The 13,976-nt window shown below is 47.3% G+C and overlaps 1 protein-coding gene across 2 annotated transcripts in view; it reads right to left on the bottom strand.

Moving 5' to 3' along the window:
- The window catches only part of LOC119445318 (splicing factor 3B subunit 4-like), a 46,701-nt gene that overhangs the window by 17,520 nt on the left and 15,205 nt on the right, over positions 1 to 13,976 (bottom strand). For both annotated transcript variants that reach the window (XM_037709632.2, XM_049663209.1), the window contains exons 4-5: positions 12,977 to 13,105; positions 7,343 to 7,523 (exon numbers count right to left, since the gene is read on the bottom strand). In XM_037709632.2, coding sequence (XP_037565560.1) covers positions 7,343 to 7,523; positions 12,977 to 13,105 — 310 coding nt within the window. The remainder of the gene's footprint in view (positions 1 to 7,342; positions 7,524 to 12,976; positions 13,106 to 13,976) is intronic.

Below are 13,976 nucleotides of genomic sequence, written 5' to 3'. Positions count from 1 at the left end.
GTGTAGAGCAGTACTCATCGAAACAGTCAGTGGCAGCGCCAGAACCGTGGATGCACTCAGTTACGCCTCTCCGCTTGCGATGGCAAGCTCAAATAACAATGGCTGCACACTACGCTTTGTTCGGCGCTGTTTTTTACACTTCATGCTTCTCTTGAATGGTAAGCAACACCTGTGCACCGATCAAGTTTGCTAACGCCAGAGTGAAAGTGAGGGTCAACAATTCGCTCTTTTGTGAGAGAGAGAAGAGCATACGATAAAACACACCACAGCCATTAAATGGGTTGAAATGCTTAGGGTGATGTTAAGTAGTCTGCGTTGAGGAATGAGCTCGTCTATCGCAGATGCTAGCACTTGCCCCTGAGAATCTGATGAAGCTACGACACTAAGGCTGACAGTTACCACTTGTGAGCAGCTGCCGTTTGTGCTGTGTTGCTCGTAAAACCGACCAAGCCGTGCAGAATGACCCAGGAATCTGCCAAGCTTCTCTCAAACTGTACTGAAAGAACCATCGTCCTATTTGTGTGTGTGCGTTCGGTTAAAATTTTTCTCATGGGAATAAGTGTGTCATTTTTATAAAGCATCGCTGTGCAAGAAAGGAGCGTTTTTGTGGCTACAAGCATTCAGTGTACACAATTTCTTTCGGTTTTCTTCTTTCTGCACGATGTGGGGATACGCGACTCTCGCGCGTCCCCAGCTGTTGTTTTCTCCGCATAGCTCGCGTTTCCTGTAGCCCGGCTTCACCGCATGGCTAAGCGCCGGAGGCGGTCATAGTGGTTGCGGCGTGTTGCGAGAGATGGTGCGAGTGTCGCGATGCTAACGCCCCCGAACGGCGGGGTGACTTGGGAGAAAAAGGTCGAAAGCGCTTCCTCTTGGTTTTGGGATCGGCGGCCAACATGCACGAACACTTCGCGCGTGCGCCGGCCCGCTTCGCGCGACCGTCGCGCGAGGCTAAGAGCAGGACACCGGTATGAATGAACACGGATCGTTCGAACGTGCCACCGTTCGCGTGACCGTACACGTGAACGACTAGGCGATGGTGTCATATCATGGGGCGAACATATTCGCTCGCCTATCGGGTCGCGGTGAGTCGGACTTTCATGATTTGTCGTGCGCCCGTGTGAATGTTCTATTGAATGTAATTCGGCTAGTGTGCATTGTCGGACTTCCTCGATTTGTCGCGCGCCCGTGTGAATGTTCTATTGGTTGTAATTTGGCTAGTGTGCATTAGTGTATGAAAGGTGCAATAAATGTCCTTTTGATTGTTTGCACTACTGTGTTGTCGCTCCTTTGTCCCAAGAGCATGTGTGAGATCCCACAACGAAAAAAAAAAAAAATGAAATATTACATTTTCTTATTGGCGAGTACTGCATGTTCAACGTCAAGCGCTCTGAATTTCGCCTACCAGTTTGTTGCCATAGTCAACATTTCCGCTGCTCTGTCAGTAGTAGCGTATTTACTGATTGTAGGCCGACCTCGATTCTACACTGCCTCTTGAAATTCACAAGGAAACAAAAAAAAAAAAAAACTTTTCTCCAATGTAAGCTGAACGCTTGATTGACACGATTGAAAAAATAACATGCATTTTATTATGCAAGCGCACTCGTCATCGGCATGTCCGACGTTTACTCACGGTTGTCCGCAACATTGCTGTGCACCTTGTCGCTTGCTCCTTCCAGCAGTGAATCGTCCAGCATGTTAGAAATACCACTTTGGAATGCTCCCACAGTTATTTCGGCTGGAATTTTGTCCCATGCTGCCGTGATCCAGTTTGCAAGCTGGCTCAGCGAAGCATGCTTGACAATTCCGGTTGAAGTGAGCTGATGCTCTTGCAATGTCAACCAGTCGGCATAATGTTTCTGAAGCCTGTCCTAGAACGGCTCGTTAATAGCAACGTTGAGTGGTTGCAGTTGGCTATCATGCCTCCTGGTATAATCGCTATATCTTTACCACCTCGCGAAAGCACAGTCTTCACGACAACAGTCAAGTGACCGCTGCAGTAGTCGAGAACCAGGAGCAACTCCTTTTACGCAACAGGGCCCATGCACAGCGTTGCCAAACCATCTTGATCCAGTCCTCCATCATTGCACTACTTGTCCACCCATTCTCGCGAACACGCACGACGACATTCTTGGAAACACTTCTCAGGCTGAAAGAGTCTTGCACTTAAAAACAATGTATGGCGGCAGCTTCCACCCATCGGCAGTGCACTACAACATTACCGTTGTTCGTTGCTCTTTGTAGCCTGCACTTCTGACTAACTTCTTTGGTGCCCTTTTCGTTAACTGTGAAAGCCACAGGCATATTGAAGTAGACTAGTTTCTGATCAGCATTTCCAATTTGACCCATTCGATAGCCCTTCTTCAGTCGTTTGTTGATAACGTAGTGCTGGAATGCAATGAGCTTCTCTTCAAAGCCACTAGGGAGCTTTTGACATATTGAAGTCCGTTGTTGCAGGCTGACTTTGAACCGTTTCACAAATTGCGTAACTCAGCCACTGCGGGCCTTGAACTGGGTTCGTGCGACACCTCAAACGTTTGCGGCCTCCCTCGCCTTCGCCTGTGTTATCTCCGTTGTTATGGGCATGCACACTTCTCTGTGTCCTGATGAAGTCGGTGACGTCTTTTTCCACTCCACAGTGTCAACCTTTCTGTGGTCCGGTGAAGGATATCCACGTTGCAGCACAGTTCAAGTGCTCATTTCCCTTGTATTTGCCATCGGCACACATTCTCTTCATCCACAGTGCAGTCCACTTATAACGATATCAAGAAGAATGAAAAGTCCGATTGTTATAACCAATTATCGCTCTGAAAAAAAAAGAAAAGCTGCCGAACATACCTTTGTAGCTCTGTAAACAAATTTGCCATTTGCGCTATAATATAGACGTAGGAAGCAGGCTGTGAAAAATAAAATTTTTATTTACACTTCTAAACAGCGCGTCACACGTTGGGTATGCCGAAACAGTCAGCAACCTGCACTTGCTTTTGTGGAAGCTCCAGGTTCACAACCGCGGTGTGCATCGTGTCCAGCTGCTGTGCGAGCACTACAAGCAATAATTTAGCATGCATGAAATCAATCAGTGACACGATCAATGACAGTGCACTTTGGGTGAGCATCGGGGTTGGTGTCAAAGACAGGCTGGGCCGGCCATTGTCAATCTCGTCGTCAGTGCCGCTGCTGTCGTCGCCTCCGTCGCACAACTTCGCCATCTGTCGCGACAACGATAGCCTCGTCAGAGATCCCTTTGCAGAATGAGGCAGCACTATCTGCACCCAGAAACTCCTCCGTCGAAGAACCACTTGTTTCATCGTCAGTAGCGACGTGGTCCCAGAGCTCGGTAATGTCAGCAGCTTCCACCATGCACCATGGGGGCTTTCGCCCTAGCACAAAGCCCATCTTTTCCGTTGATCGGCATGGTCACTGGTTCCAGCCTTCATGATCGCAGCGCTCCCAGTATTCAGAATCGTCGATATAATTGACTGCGCGAGCTCATACGTCTTTAAGTCTTGTAAACCTAGCAGCTTCGTCTCAAGAGACAACACTGCACTATGTCAGTGCCATTTCGGCAGTCCACTGGGGTTTCAAGCTTCTTTCGCGGTGCATTTCCGCGCTCGCTGAGAGGAAGAGAGATTGTATAAAGGGCGCGTGGGCGCAGTTTACTTTTTGCCATGGCTTATTGCTTTTTTTTCTCTCTTCTCCGGACGCTTGCACGATTGCTGGCAACGCGGAAGCGAAGCAGCTAGCGCTATCTTGTGGCACGCTGTGCCAACTTGCAATGCTCTCTCCATGGTTTTCGGAATCGGCGCGCAGGCGGGCGGGTGGCGATGCGCTCTGCGAAAATGGCATCAGATACAAACTCGCATAGGCAAACTTTGTGCCTCATCTCAGCATCGTTCGTTTAAGGTGAACTTAGCAATGCAAATCCCCTGATAAAATTATTTTGCATGAAAAACGCCATCCAGAAGGCGAAATTCAGAGCACTACAGTGAACGACCGATTTTCCAGACGACCAATTCTTCGGACATGCCCGATAATTCGGACGCCTTTGCGGCACCACCACGTACCCCACAGAGTCAATCGTCGGAAATTTCGGACGCAAAAAACCTTTGTCGTTTTGCCATGACTGCAGGTCTGAAACGGCATTAATTGTAGCCACCACTGCTGCCATTTTGATTATCTCGCTTCCTCGAACTGGAGCTCTCACACGCAGATCCGCTGGCAGCTGTAGCCCCCACCGCGGCAACGCTAGGTCTAGCTACATTGACGTTCGTTACCAAGCTTCTTGCTGTTCAGTGCCCTCTTTTTTTTGCATTGAAACAATTTACCGCTGTTAGCAATGGTGCCGACTCCATCTTTGTAATCCTCACCAATGGCTTCGAAGCTCGGAAAGCACAGTGCGTTGCATAATGCCAGCTCCTAAAAGTCAGCTTTGCCTCAGTACAGCGTTGTTACGCGGTGAAGCATACTAAGATTGGGAAGGGGAAGTTGTCACGAGACACGGTATGTATTCGTTAATTGTGCACCCGCCACCTACTATCACAGTAAGAGCTACGATATGCCAAATAAGCATACTGGCAGGCCTTCAGAGCTATTTCAGATGTGCCTGTGGCGATTTGAGCCCTTGGGGGCAGTAAAAGGCACGCATTTGTTTTTTTTTCGGACTGCCCGATTTTTCGGACATTTTAGCGCCCCTAGGGAGTCCGAAAAATCGCACGTTGACTGTATATCCGATATGCGGTGAATAACATATCCTTATATATGGTTCTCTCATAACCCTAATGCATAAGTTTATAATCCAAAGTCAACTCATCGTTATAACAGATATATTGTTAGATGTGGTATCGTTACAAGTGGACTGCACTGTATGCAGAACTTGCGCTGGGTCTGGTGGTTTGATATTTTCTCTGCTTTCAAAACAACCCTTCGCTTAAAGGCTGCCATGCAGTGGGATCATTTGGCGGGTGCCATTTCGCCTCGAGAACGAGTTTTTTTTATGGGGTTTTCCGTGCCAAAACCACGATCTGATTATAAGGCACGCTGCATTGGGGGACTCCGGAAATTTGGACCACCTGGGGTCCTTAAACGTGCACCTAAATCTAAGCACACGGGTGTTCTCGCATTTCGCCCCCATCGAAATGCGGCCGCTATGCGAATGAGGTCCCAGTGCAACACTTTCAGATAATTGCTCAGAATGAGACGCTTTGAGAAAACAAAAACCAAAATGGCGCACACCAGCCACCAATTTGCCCGCTGTAAGTCTGTGGCTGCTAGGTGGCATTGAGTTGCGGCCAAACCGCATCCTCAAACCTAAGCTGACGGCCTACTTTTGTACATTTTAAAAAAATTATCGGCTTAGATTTTAATAAATACGACATTCCTTTACTGTGTCAATGCCTCGGTCTGGATTTAAGCAGTGTTCACCATCAACAAAATTATGTATATATAAGCAAAGTACAAGCTCAACACCTGTTTCAATGACCTGCAGCTTTGAAAAACAAGGTTGAATAAATTTGTTTTAATGTCGTGTCTCAGTGTAGTGCCGTGCTCTGTGAATAATAAAATACCGAAATACTGAAGCGACTGTTTTGTCAAAACGTTCTGGTGCCGCTATGTCACATGCTACACACTTCGCTGCTGCTAGTGTGTCATTACCATTTTGTGCTACTGCCCACAGATATTTTCCCAAATATGTTGTGTTAAGGCCCGTTTATAGTCCGACTTTATCGGCGCGCGGGCCAGCATCGTTCGCGGTCAGCCACGCTACGCCGGTTGCGCTGCGCCAGCCGAAACGCCATCTCTTCTGTACTCCGACGCGCGCGCCGTCGGCTGTTATCTCCGGAGCATGCGCAGAATGATCCCAAGCTCACGCGCCGCTTTGAACGGCCGTCTGCGACCGTCGGCGAAGCAGCGTAGGTGCCTTTATTTCTTCGCACGAAATGCATTGTGGGTCGGCGCAGTCGACGCGACCAACGCGCGCGCGAATGGGTCAGGAGCCAATTCGGCGCCGGGTACGTCGGGGCGCGCCGAAGCCGCCGGTTACGTTGGCTGCGCCAGTGCGCCCAACTATAGAGGGGGTCGTTTTCGCCAACGTGACGTAGTGTGCGCGCGCGCTCATGTTACGTCGGTTTATAAACGTCCCTTTAACGTTGATATTTTGCAAAAGCTGTTGCGACATGCGTGGGCACCTGTTGACAAAATGCCTGCATTATTGGTCATTGCTGTAATAAGTGAAGTACCCTTTAAGTGAATGCCACCTTGCATTCCTATGATGTTCGTATTGGAGATATGGCGACTGCCGTTATACCTGCGTTTTAAATATATATCTGGCTTGAAATGGCTGTTCCTTTGTTTTGCGAGCTCTTGTAAGATGTAAGAGGAATTTTCTCATGAAATGTGCATTTCATAACTGTGCTGTGTAAAGAAAAATAAAATCGAGAACTTATTGGCCCCATGTATGGGCCAAGGAGTTTTCTATGTATGGGCCAGGAATAACCCGGTAACACCAATCGGCCATCGCAACTGGGAACGGCACCACCGCTTATACTGCATTTGTCGGTTACTGCAGTGTGTCTACACAATACTGCAGGCCCATGCAGGAGGGGGCAACATTACATGAATATAGAAAATAATAGCCAAAGTCAGCAAATCACAAGTGACTGAAGCATAGATATAACCAAAAGAATGTGCGATAATGAGAGAGAAAAAAATAACATGATATACATCTAGAAATAAAACAACAGGCAGGCTCATAACATGCACACCATAAGCTCAATCTCACGAAAAAGAAAAATAGCAGGGGTGTGTGAACACAGTTAAGCCTCGATATAACGAAGTCGCTAAAATCAACAATTTGCTTCGTTATATCGAAATTTCGTTGTATTGAAATTTAATCTTTTATGGAAATAAGTACAGTTACCGATCAATTTTTTTACACGGGAGGGGCCTCAAAAATTTTCCAAATATTGAGCAATCGAAAAAAGCAAGTTTGAGAAAAAAAAATCATTTTGTTGAACTTGAGTCGGCGACGAAAGGTACGGTTTCCAGTCGTGTTGACGATGTCTTCACATTGGCAGTACGAATTAAATAAAGCTAGCCACGCTTTCGCGTCAATGCCGCCCCCGCGGCTGATAGTGTCGCCCGAAGTGCGACGACGCTATCGTCATGGCGCCGAAGTCGGATTATACTACGTTTTTTCACGGTCGCGAGAAAATCGTATGATCAGAATTTCACTGCAGTTTGTATCAGAGCCTCAATAATGCAGAATCCTTTTCGTGTGTGGGGAAGCGTGCTTATGGTATTTCACATAGTATTCCACACAGCGACAATCTATTTGCCAATGACTCACCTGCTGCTGATCCATGCCGCTCGCCCTTGGAGTCCTTCTTGAAGGCGTATGAGATAGTGATGGCCCGGTTGCACAGGTACTGGCCATTCATGGCCTCAATGGCTGCATCTGATGCCTCAAAGCTGGCAAAGTTGATGAAAGCATAACCCTTGGAGTTGCCCGTGTCTGGATCACGCATGATCTGCAACAGCGAAACAGTTTGGCACTCGCGGTTCAAGAGTAATGCTCTAACCGTTGCTTTGATTAAGAAATATGACGAGTGCGTAAATATAGAGTAATTTCAGCTTATATGTTAATTTGAATACTTTAGTGTCAAATGCTGGATTTACTTGTGTAAGGCCCACAATTTTTCTTCCCGATTTTTTTACAGGGTGCGGGCCTTACACGAGGCAGACTTACGGCTACTCACAGAAGCCTCGAACTGTGCCAAGGCTGCTATGCAGAATAGGGCAACCACTAGTGTCCGACTAGTGTCTGACATGAAAACATCTACTGTCGCCAAGTGATTGTCTAGGACACGGTCATTGCTGTGAAAATGTCCAAATAATCGAGCAGTCATAAAAAACTAATCGTGATGGTAAAATTGATTTCATTGTTTTTTAGAGCACCAGAACAGCAAATAATTCACTTACATGCAAACTTTTGCTCAGTGTAGTGCTCCATTAAATTGAAGTTTACTTGAAACATAGTGGTGGCCGAGGTCGCGTGTGCATTTCATGTTCACCCTTTGTGCAGTCCGATGTGCATTGTGGGTCGTCGTGAAGGTAGAGTCCATGCCCGTTACAATGGATCCAAATATAACATATTTTCGGATATAACAGACTGTTGGTTGCTAGCGTGGGCGACGAGCAATGAGACCATGAGTGATGAGTTCCAAACAAAGACTAAACTTTTTTATTGTCTCACGAGACACGGGGAGGCGCGTGTGCCAACAGACTTGCCTTTCAGGTGCTTGACATGGTGTTGAAGAGTGGCGCTACTTAAGCGCGGGCCAGTTATAGCGGCGCGTGGATGGCATTCACTACAAGACTATTCTTCTCACTCAGTTTGGTCAGCCTATATTATCAATGCAACTATTTCAGCTTTTAACGGACCCAGCTATAACAGACTATCGGTTCCAACAGACAATTTTTTTGGCAAATTTTATCTAGATGGCGTAAATACAACATATGTTGCTGCGGCAGTGCACTGCATGCAACTAGTACATGCGACAACTATTTCGAGCCGCTTGCGAAATGTGTAAAAGTGCACTTTTTCTTCTTCTTCCTGGCGTTTAACATGCCAAAACCAGTTCTGATTATGAGGCATGACGTAGTGGAGGGCTCCGGATTAATTTTGACCACCTGGGGTTCTGTAACGTGCACTACAACGCAAGCACACGGGCGTCCTAACGAATACACTAGAGGCAAGCTTCCCACAACGGCGTACTGCGCAACGCCCAACTGGCGGAGAGTTTTCGTGTCGACTACACAAGCGAACCACCACCACCCACTGCTGTCAGCTCAGTGCCAAGCAAGGGCCATAGGTGCCACAAGGCCTAACCAGCATATGGTGCTTCAAAAACAACTGCCGATGATCGCAAATTGAACTGTTTCAAGAATGCTTTATTTCTCATCGTATCAATACACACACAAAAGGATATATGCTATTTCATGGTATTCCGACTGCGACATGCATGATACGATGCAGTCGAGCCACCTCGTATGCAGTGCAGCGGCCGCCATACGCGGCCCCCCGAGTTGAACTAGCCTCGTATCGCGGCTCTCGTTCGTGGTACATATTTGACGGTGGTTGCCACTTGTCGTGAAAGATGAAATTACAACATGAGTTTATACTACCGGCCCCTGCTTTGTGGGAAGAACAAACTGTAGCCGATGTTTGGGCCATCGGTGGTGGCGACACACTCAGGTTGGGTGGCCGGCCGGCTTCCCGACGTTGTGTTGGCAGGGGAGCGTTAGATTTTGTGTACACAAATGAGTTCAGGTACCTAAAGGGACCTTTGTTTACGCAAAGCGTTACGCCCGGCTTGCATTCTTTTGTACTCCCTTGGTGTTCTTTTGTAAGCCCAGCAGTTTGCATATACAAAATCTAAACCTCCCTAAATTACAGAGTTTTAGATTGTGTCGTTGTGTGGGTGTATACAGTATATACTCGCGTAATAAACACGCTTTTCCCCCCCAAAAAAATCCAAAGCAACATTAGGGGTGCATTTACTATGCGGGGTAAATTTTATGGGAACTTTTCCGAAACAGCAGAAATTGAAAAGTAAGACGGTAATGATTTGAAAAATGCATTAGATAACTTATATTTGAGGGAAAAATGCGCGCATACTACAGTGTAGGAGTCGCGAATATCCGCACTATAACCAAAGCAACAGTTTTCAAGGCCCGCACATATGCAAACATGTGCACCGCCATGCGTATGCAACAGTCGAGGAATGCGGCTAGAACATTTGCATTCAATTTACAGTCGAATCTCATTAATTTGAACCAAATCACGCGGCGGCGCCTCCGACCGGCATTGCTCCGCAAAAGCTTAGGAGAGACCCCTCAATGTCGCGCGCGAACAAAAGAAAAAAAAAAAAAAAAAAAAACACGGTGGAAATTTCCCCCTCTCTGAAATTCTGCGTGGTGCCGGAACATGCGTGTACGTGCCGACGTCTCAGCCACGCTACCGTAGCCACGCGTAGAAAATGGCAGTGAACTCTTCTCTCTCCTTTATGCTTCCTCTACTTTCTAGTCACGTGTTGACCTTGCACGCTGCAGCTGCGGCACAGAGGGAAGCAGCGGCACTGTCTCAGGCCAGCCAACAAAACTGTCCACGCCGGCGAACGCCCGCTTCCCGATAACAGTAAAAAACGAAACTTCGGGCAGGAGCGGCGGTGCCTACACGGTGGCGGGTGCGCACGGTGACAGTCGAAAGTGAGGGAGCTACGAGGGAGGGCGAGGGGAGTCTCCGAAGCGGCGGAGTTGCTGAGGCGAAATCCGCTTCCATGCCGCCCTTCTCCCTCACATTCCACAGTCTCCGCGTGCGCCCTTCGCCGTGATGTGCCGGCGCCGCCCGCTCCTTGAAGTTTCGTCTACTGCTGTTATCGTGAAGCGAGCGTCGGCCGGCGTTGGCAGTTTCGTGGCCTTCGCTCGCTATGCGTGCCGTGATATTTCGTGACTCGCACTCAAGATTCTGATTTCAGCCTAACTGGCTGTTCGTTCACACCACGTGCCCTTCTCCTCCACTTCATCTCTCTTTCTTCCTCGAGCACTCCTTGGGGTGCCTGTTTGAGTGGAGCGTTCGCCGTCTCTGCTGACTTACGTACTCCCAGGCAACCACACTGTAACTGGTATTTCGTTTCCCGTAACTGCACTATATGCGATACGTGTATACATGGAGTGCTTTGAAAAAATTAACGGGAGTCTGAAAAGACCGCACTATATCCGGTCCTGCACTATAAGCGGTTACGTTATAAGTGGTCTATACTATATCAGAGCATTCGCACATCCCTATTCGTAGGCATTGATTACGTGCACACTATGCATGAGATTATCTGTACTTTGTACATACTTATGTTAGTGCAGCGAGTTTCCATCACTCCCATGCTGCCTGAAATGTATCTGGTTGCTATTGACTGTGAAATTCCATTCGCGTTTTGCATAAAATAGCTTTTTCACTGCACAACTCGACGTTCAGTGCGACATCCAAGGCTGCACCTGAGGACAGCTTCACTTTTGTGCAGCACACTTTGGGAGAAGCAGACTCTTGCTGCTCCAGCACAGTAATTTACACAGCAGCAGCAGCAAATAAAACAGCAAACAAAGCTAACACGAAGGCCTCCCAAGGATGCCGCACACTGCAACAAGCACGTCTGCTTTGAAAGAAGAGTTTCAAGTTTTAACTTGTAGAATTAAGCGCTGCACCCAAGAAATCTGATCCAAATTTAAAATAAAAAGTGCAACCCTTACACAATAATATATACACTACCTTTCACTGAGTGTTTATCTCAGCTGATGTTTATGATTTTAGTAATATGCCTAAATATGCCTCTAGTCAAAACCCTATATAGCAGATTTTAAATGCGTGACTTACTGTCAGTGGCACAACTGAAAAAGAGAGGAATAGACCTTGAATAGCTCCAACGACACAATGTGCGATAAGACAAATAAGAACAACTGAATAAATCAAAACAGGATATAAACACTCTACTGTTGTCGTTGTGTTAAAGGCCAACTGCAACAAAATTTCACTTTTGCTAAATTGGTTATAAATGTATGCTATTACCGTATAGACTCGTGTAAAGGCCGCATCTTCTTTTTTCACAATTTTTACGAGCTGCGGCCTTAACGGGACTGAACCTCTTGGCCAAAAAATGGAGCTGGCAACTACTGCACACCCCGGATACCCAGATGTATCACTGCATCAGCGGTCAATGTGTAGGTCTCGCCATCTAATAACAGCACGCTTAAGTACGCAGTGTGTGAAAATTCGACATTGTGCACTGAATGTGAGCGCTTCTCCGATGGAATTTGTGGGGGTCTTCCCCAACCCGTAGCGTATAATCGCAGCTACGTAGGGTTCGGGCGAATAAGGCAACAAGCGAGTCAACTCAACGTTTATTGCTGTGGGCAATAAAACACACTTGCAGAGGGAAGTCCACTCCGTATAATAAGTAATAAAATAGGCTTGCTTCGTCGCGTGTGGTAGTCACGCAAATGAGGTCACTCACGGGTTGCAGTGGGTAAATCCGTATGGGCAGGTAGGTGTATCGAAGTCAGAGAGGCCCGGGGGTCTTTCGGTCGCACTCTTTTATACCTTTTTACCTTTTTGCGAGGGGAATGTCCTCCTCGCCCGCCGGATACTTTCCCTCTTCCCGCGCGGGCACGCGCGTCGCGAGAGGCGAGCGAGAACCGGGAGAGGGCAAAGTGCACCTCTCCCGTGTCCGACCAGCGCCCGCTGCGCGCGCTGTGCGCGCACGAGATGTCCGCCCGGCTCCCGCTGAGTGCGCTCCGTGCGCAAGCGACGACGAGCGCCCGCGGGAGAAGGTGGCAGCGTGTGCTCCCCACAAATTTTTTTTCTCCAAATTTTGGGCTGTCAAGTTGGCCCTTACAAAAGTCTATACGGTGAGTCACCTTGGCAGTGCTGCAGGGCTGGCGGTTGTTAAATTTCCTTAAAGACAGCCTTTAAATAGCACCTGAGCAGACAGTGTGTACACCTGGTCGTTAGGGGATACAATACACATCTCAGCTCATGGCCCCTGAGAGTTTCAGCATGCCTAATCTCAAAAGTCATGCCAAGGAGCTTTGTTAGTTCTCAACATTTCAGGTTTGGCATCCATTCCGGGTAACAGGAATGATGACATTGTTTGCAGTTTTGCTTTCAAAAACTTCTATTCTTGCTAACATTTTGTGACGGATACACTAGTATTTTAAAAGTGTAGTTTTGCAGGGAGGCTGCTTTACATATCTAGTACGTGAAACTAGTTTTTTTATGCAGTCCACAATTTTGTAGCAGTTGGCATTAGAGCAAAACACCAGGCCTCGTTTTATCTTCGGGTGAAACTGAACAGACGCACGGCCAAAATGCACCAGCTTGAACGGAGGAGAATGGATAAAATGCACAAGGCAGTTCTTTTGGGTGTCTCACCTTGGGTGTCTGAAGAATGACACCAAATGCCGAAAAGGTGTCGTACAGCAGCTTCTCATCCACCTCTGGGTCCAGGTTGCCAATGAAAATGTTTGCCCCCACATCCAGGTTTTTTTGGTGAGCTGACGCCTGGAAGCAATCATAGCACACAAGAACAGGACATGAGCATTTGAGGTCTGCATTCACCTGTCACTAAGTGACTGTTCCTTGCTTCATTCTTGCAACACATTGGCAATGCACAGTTGAACATTATTATAGTGAACGTAGACAGTAAAATTATATTGTCTGTTCTGAAGCTTCACTGAGAATGTCATCATTATGAGCCTATTCATGTCCACTGCAGGACAAAAGCCTCTCCCAGCGATGTACTATCACCACTGTCTTGTGCTAGCCAATCCCAAGTTGTGCAAAAGAAGTTTTTAATTTCATCACCACCTCTGCTGTCCTCAACTGCACTTCCCTTCCCTTGGCACCCATCATTTTTTTTTATTAGCTTGGGTTGCCATGTGCAGTATGAAATTAAATATAAGCACGCAGGCTTGTTTTGTGTAGATATTGCACAACAGTGAATTACAGATTGTGTTGCCCACAATCCACCGTTCATAATCTTCAGATTGGTCACTGTTCGAATTCACAGTCTATGTACACTTTCGCGGACTGCTTTTGTCCCAGGGTACGTCCAAAGTAGATGCTGGTTATCTATCTCATGCATCACATGCCCTGCCTAACTCTATTTTTATCTCTCAGCATCAACTAGAATAATGGCTACCTGGGTACAGTTAAACCTCGTTATTACGTACCTGCTTAATGCGTAATTGCAGTTTAAACGTAGTCGCGAAGATTCCCCCACCCAGCCCCCATTGAACCCCATGTATTGGCTGATCGCTTAAGCCATAGTCGCTCATTGCCCACCAAATGATTAGTGTGTACTATTTTTGTTGTTCTACACGTACAGGCATAAAATCGGCAAAATCTCATGTGCGCAGACGTTTGATTCTCG

The sequence above is a fragment of the Dermacentor silvarum genome, chromosome 3 (genome assembly GCF_013339745.2).
Source record: "Dermacentor silvarum isolate Dsil-2018 chromosome 3, BIME_Dsil_1.4, whole genome shotgun sequence".
NCBI classification, from domain to species: Eukaryota; Metazoa; Arthropoda; class Arachnida; order Ixodida; family Ixodidae; genus Dermacentor; species Dermacentor silvarum.
This window is presented reverse-complemented; position numbering and strand designations above follow the sequence as displayed.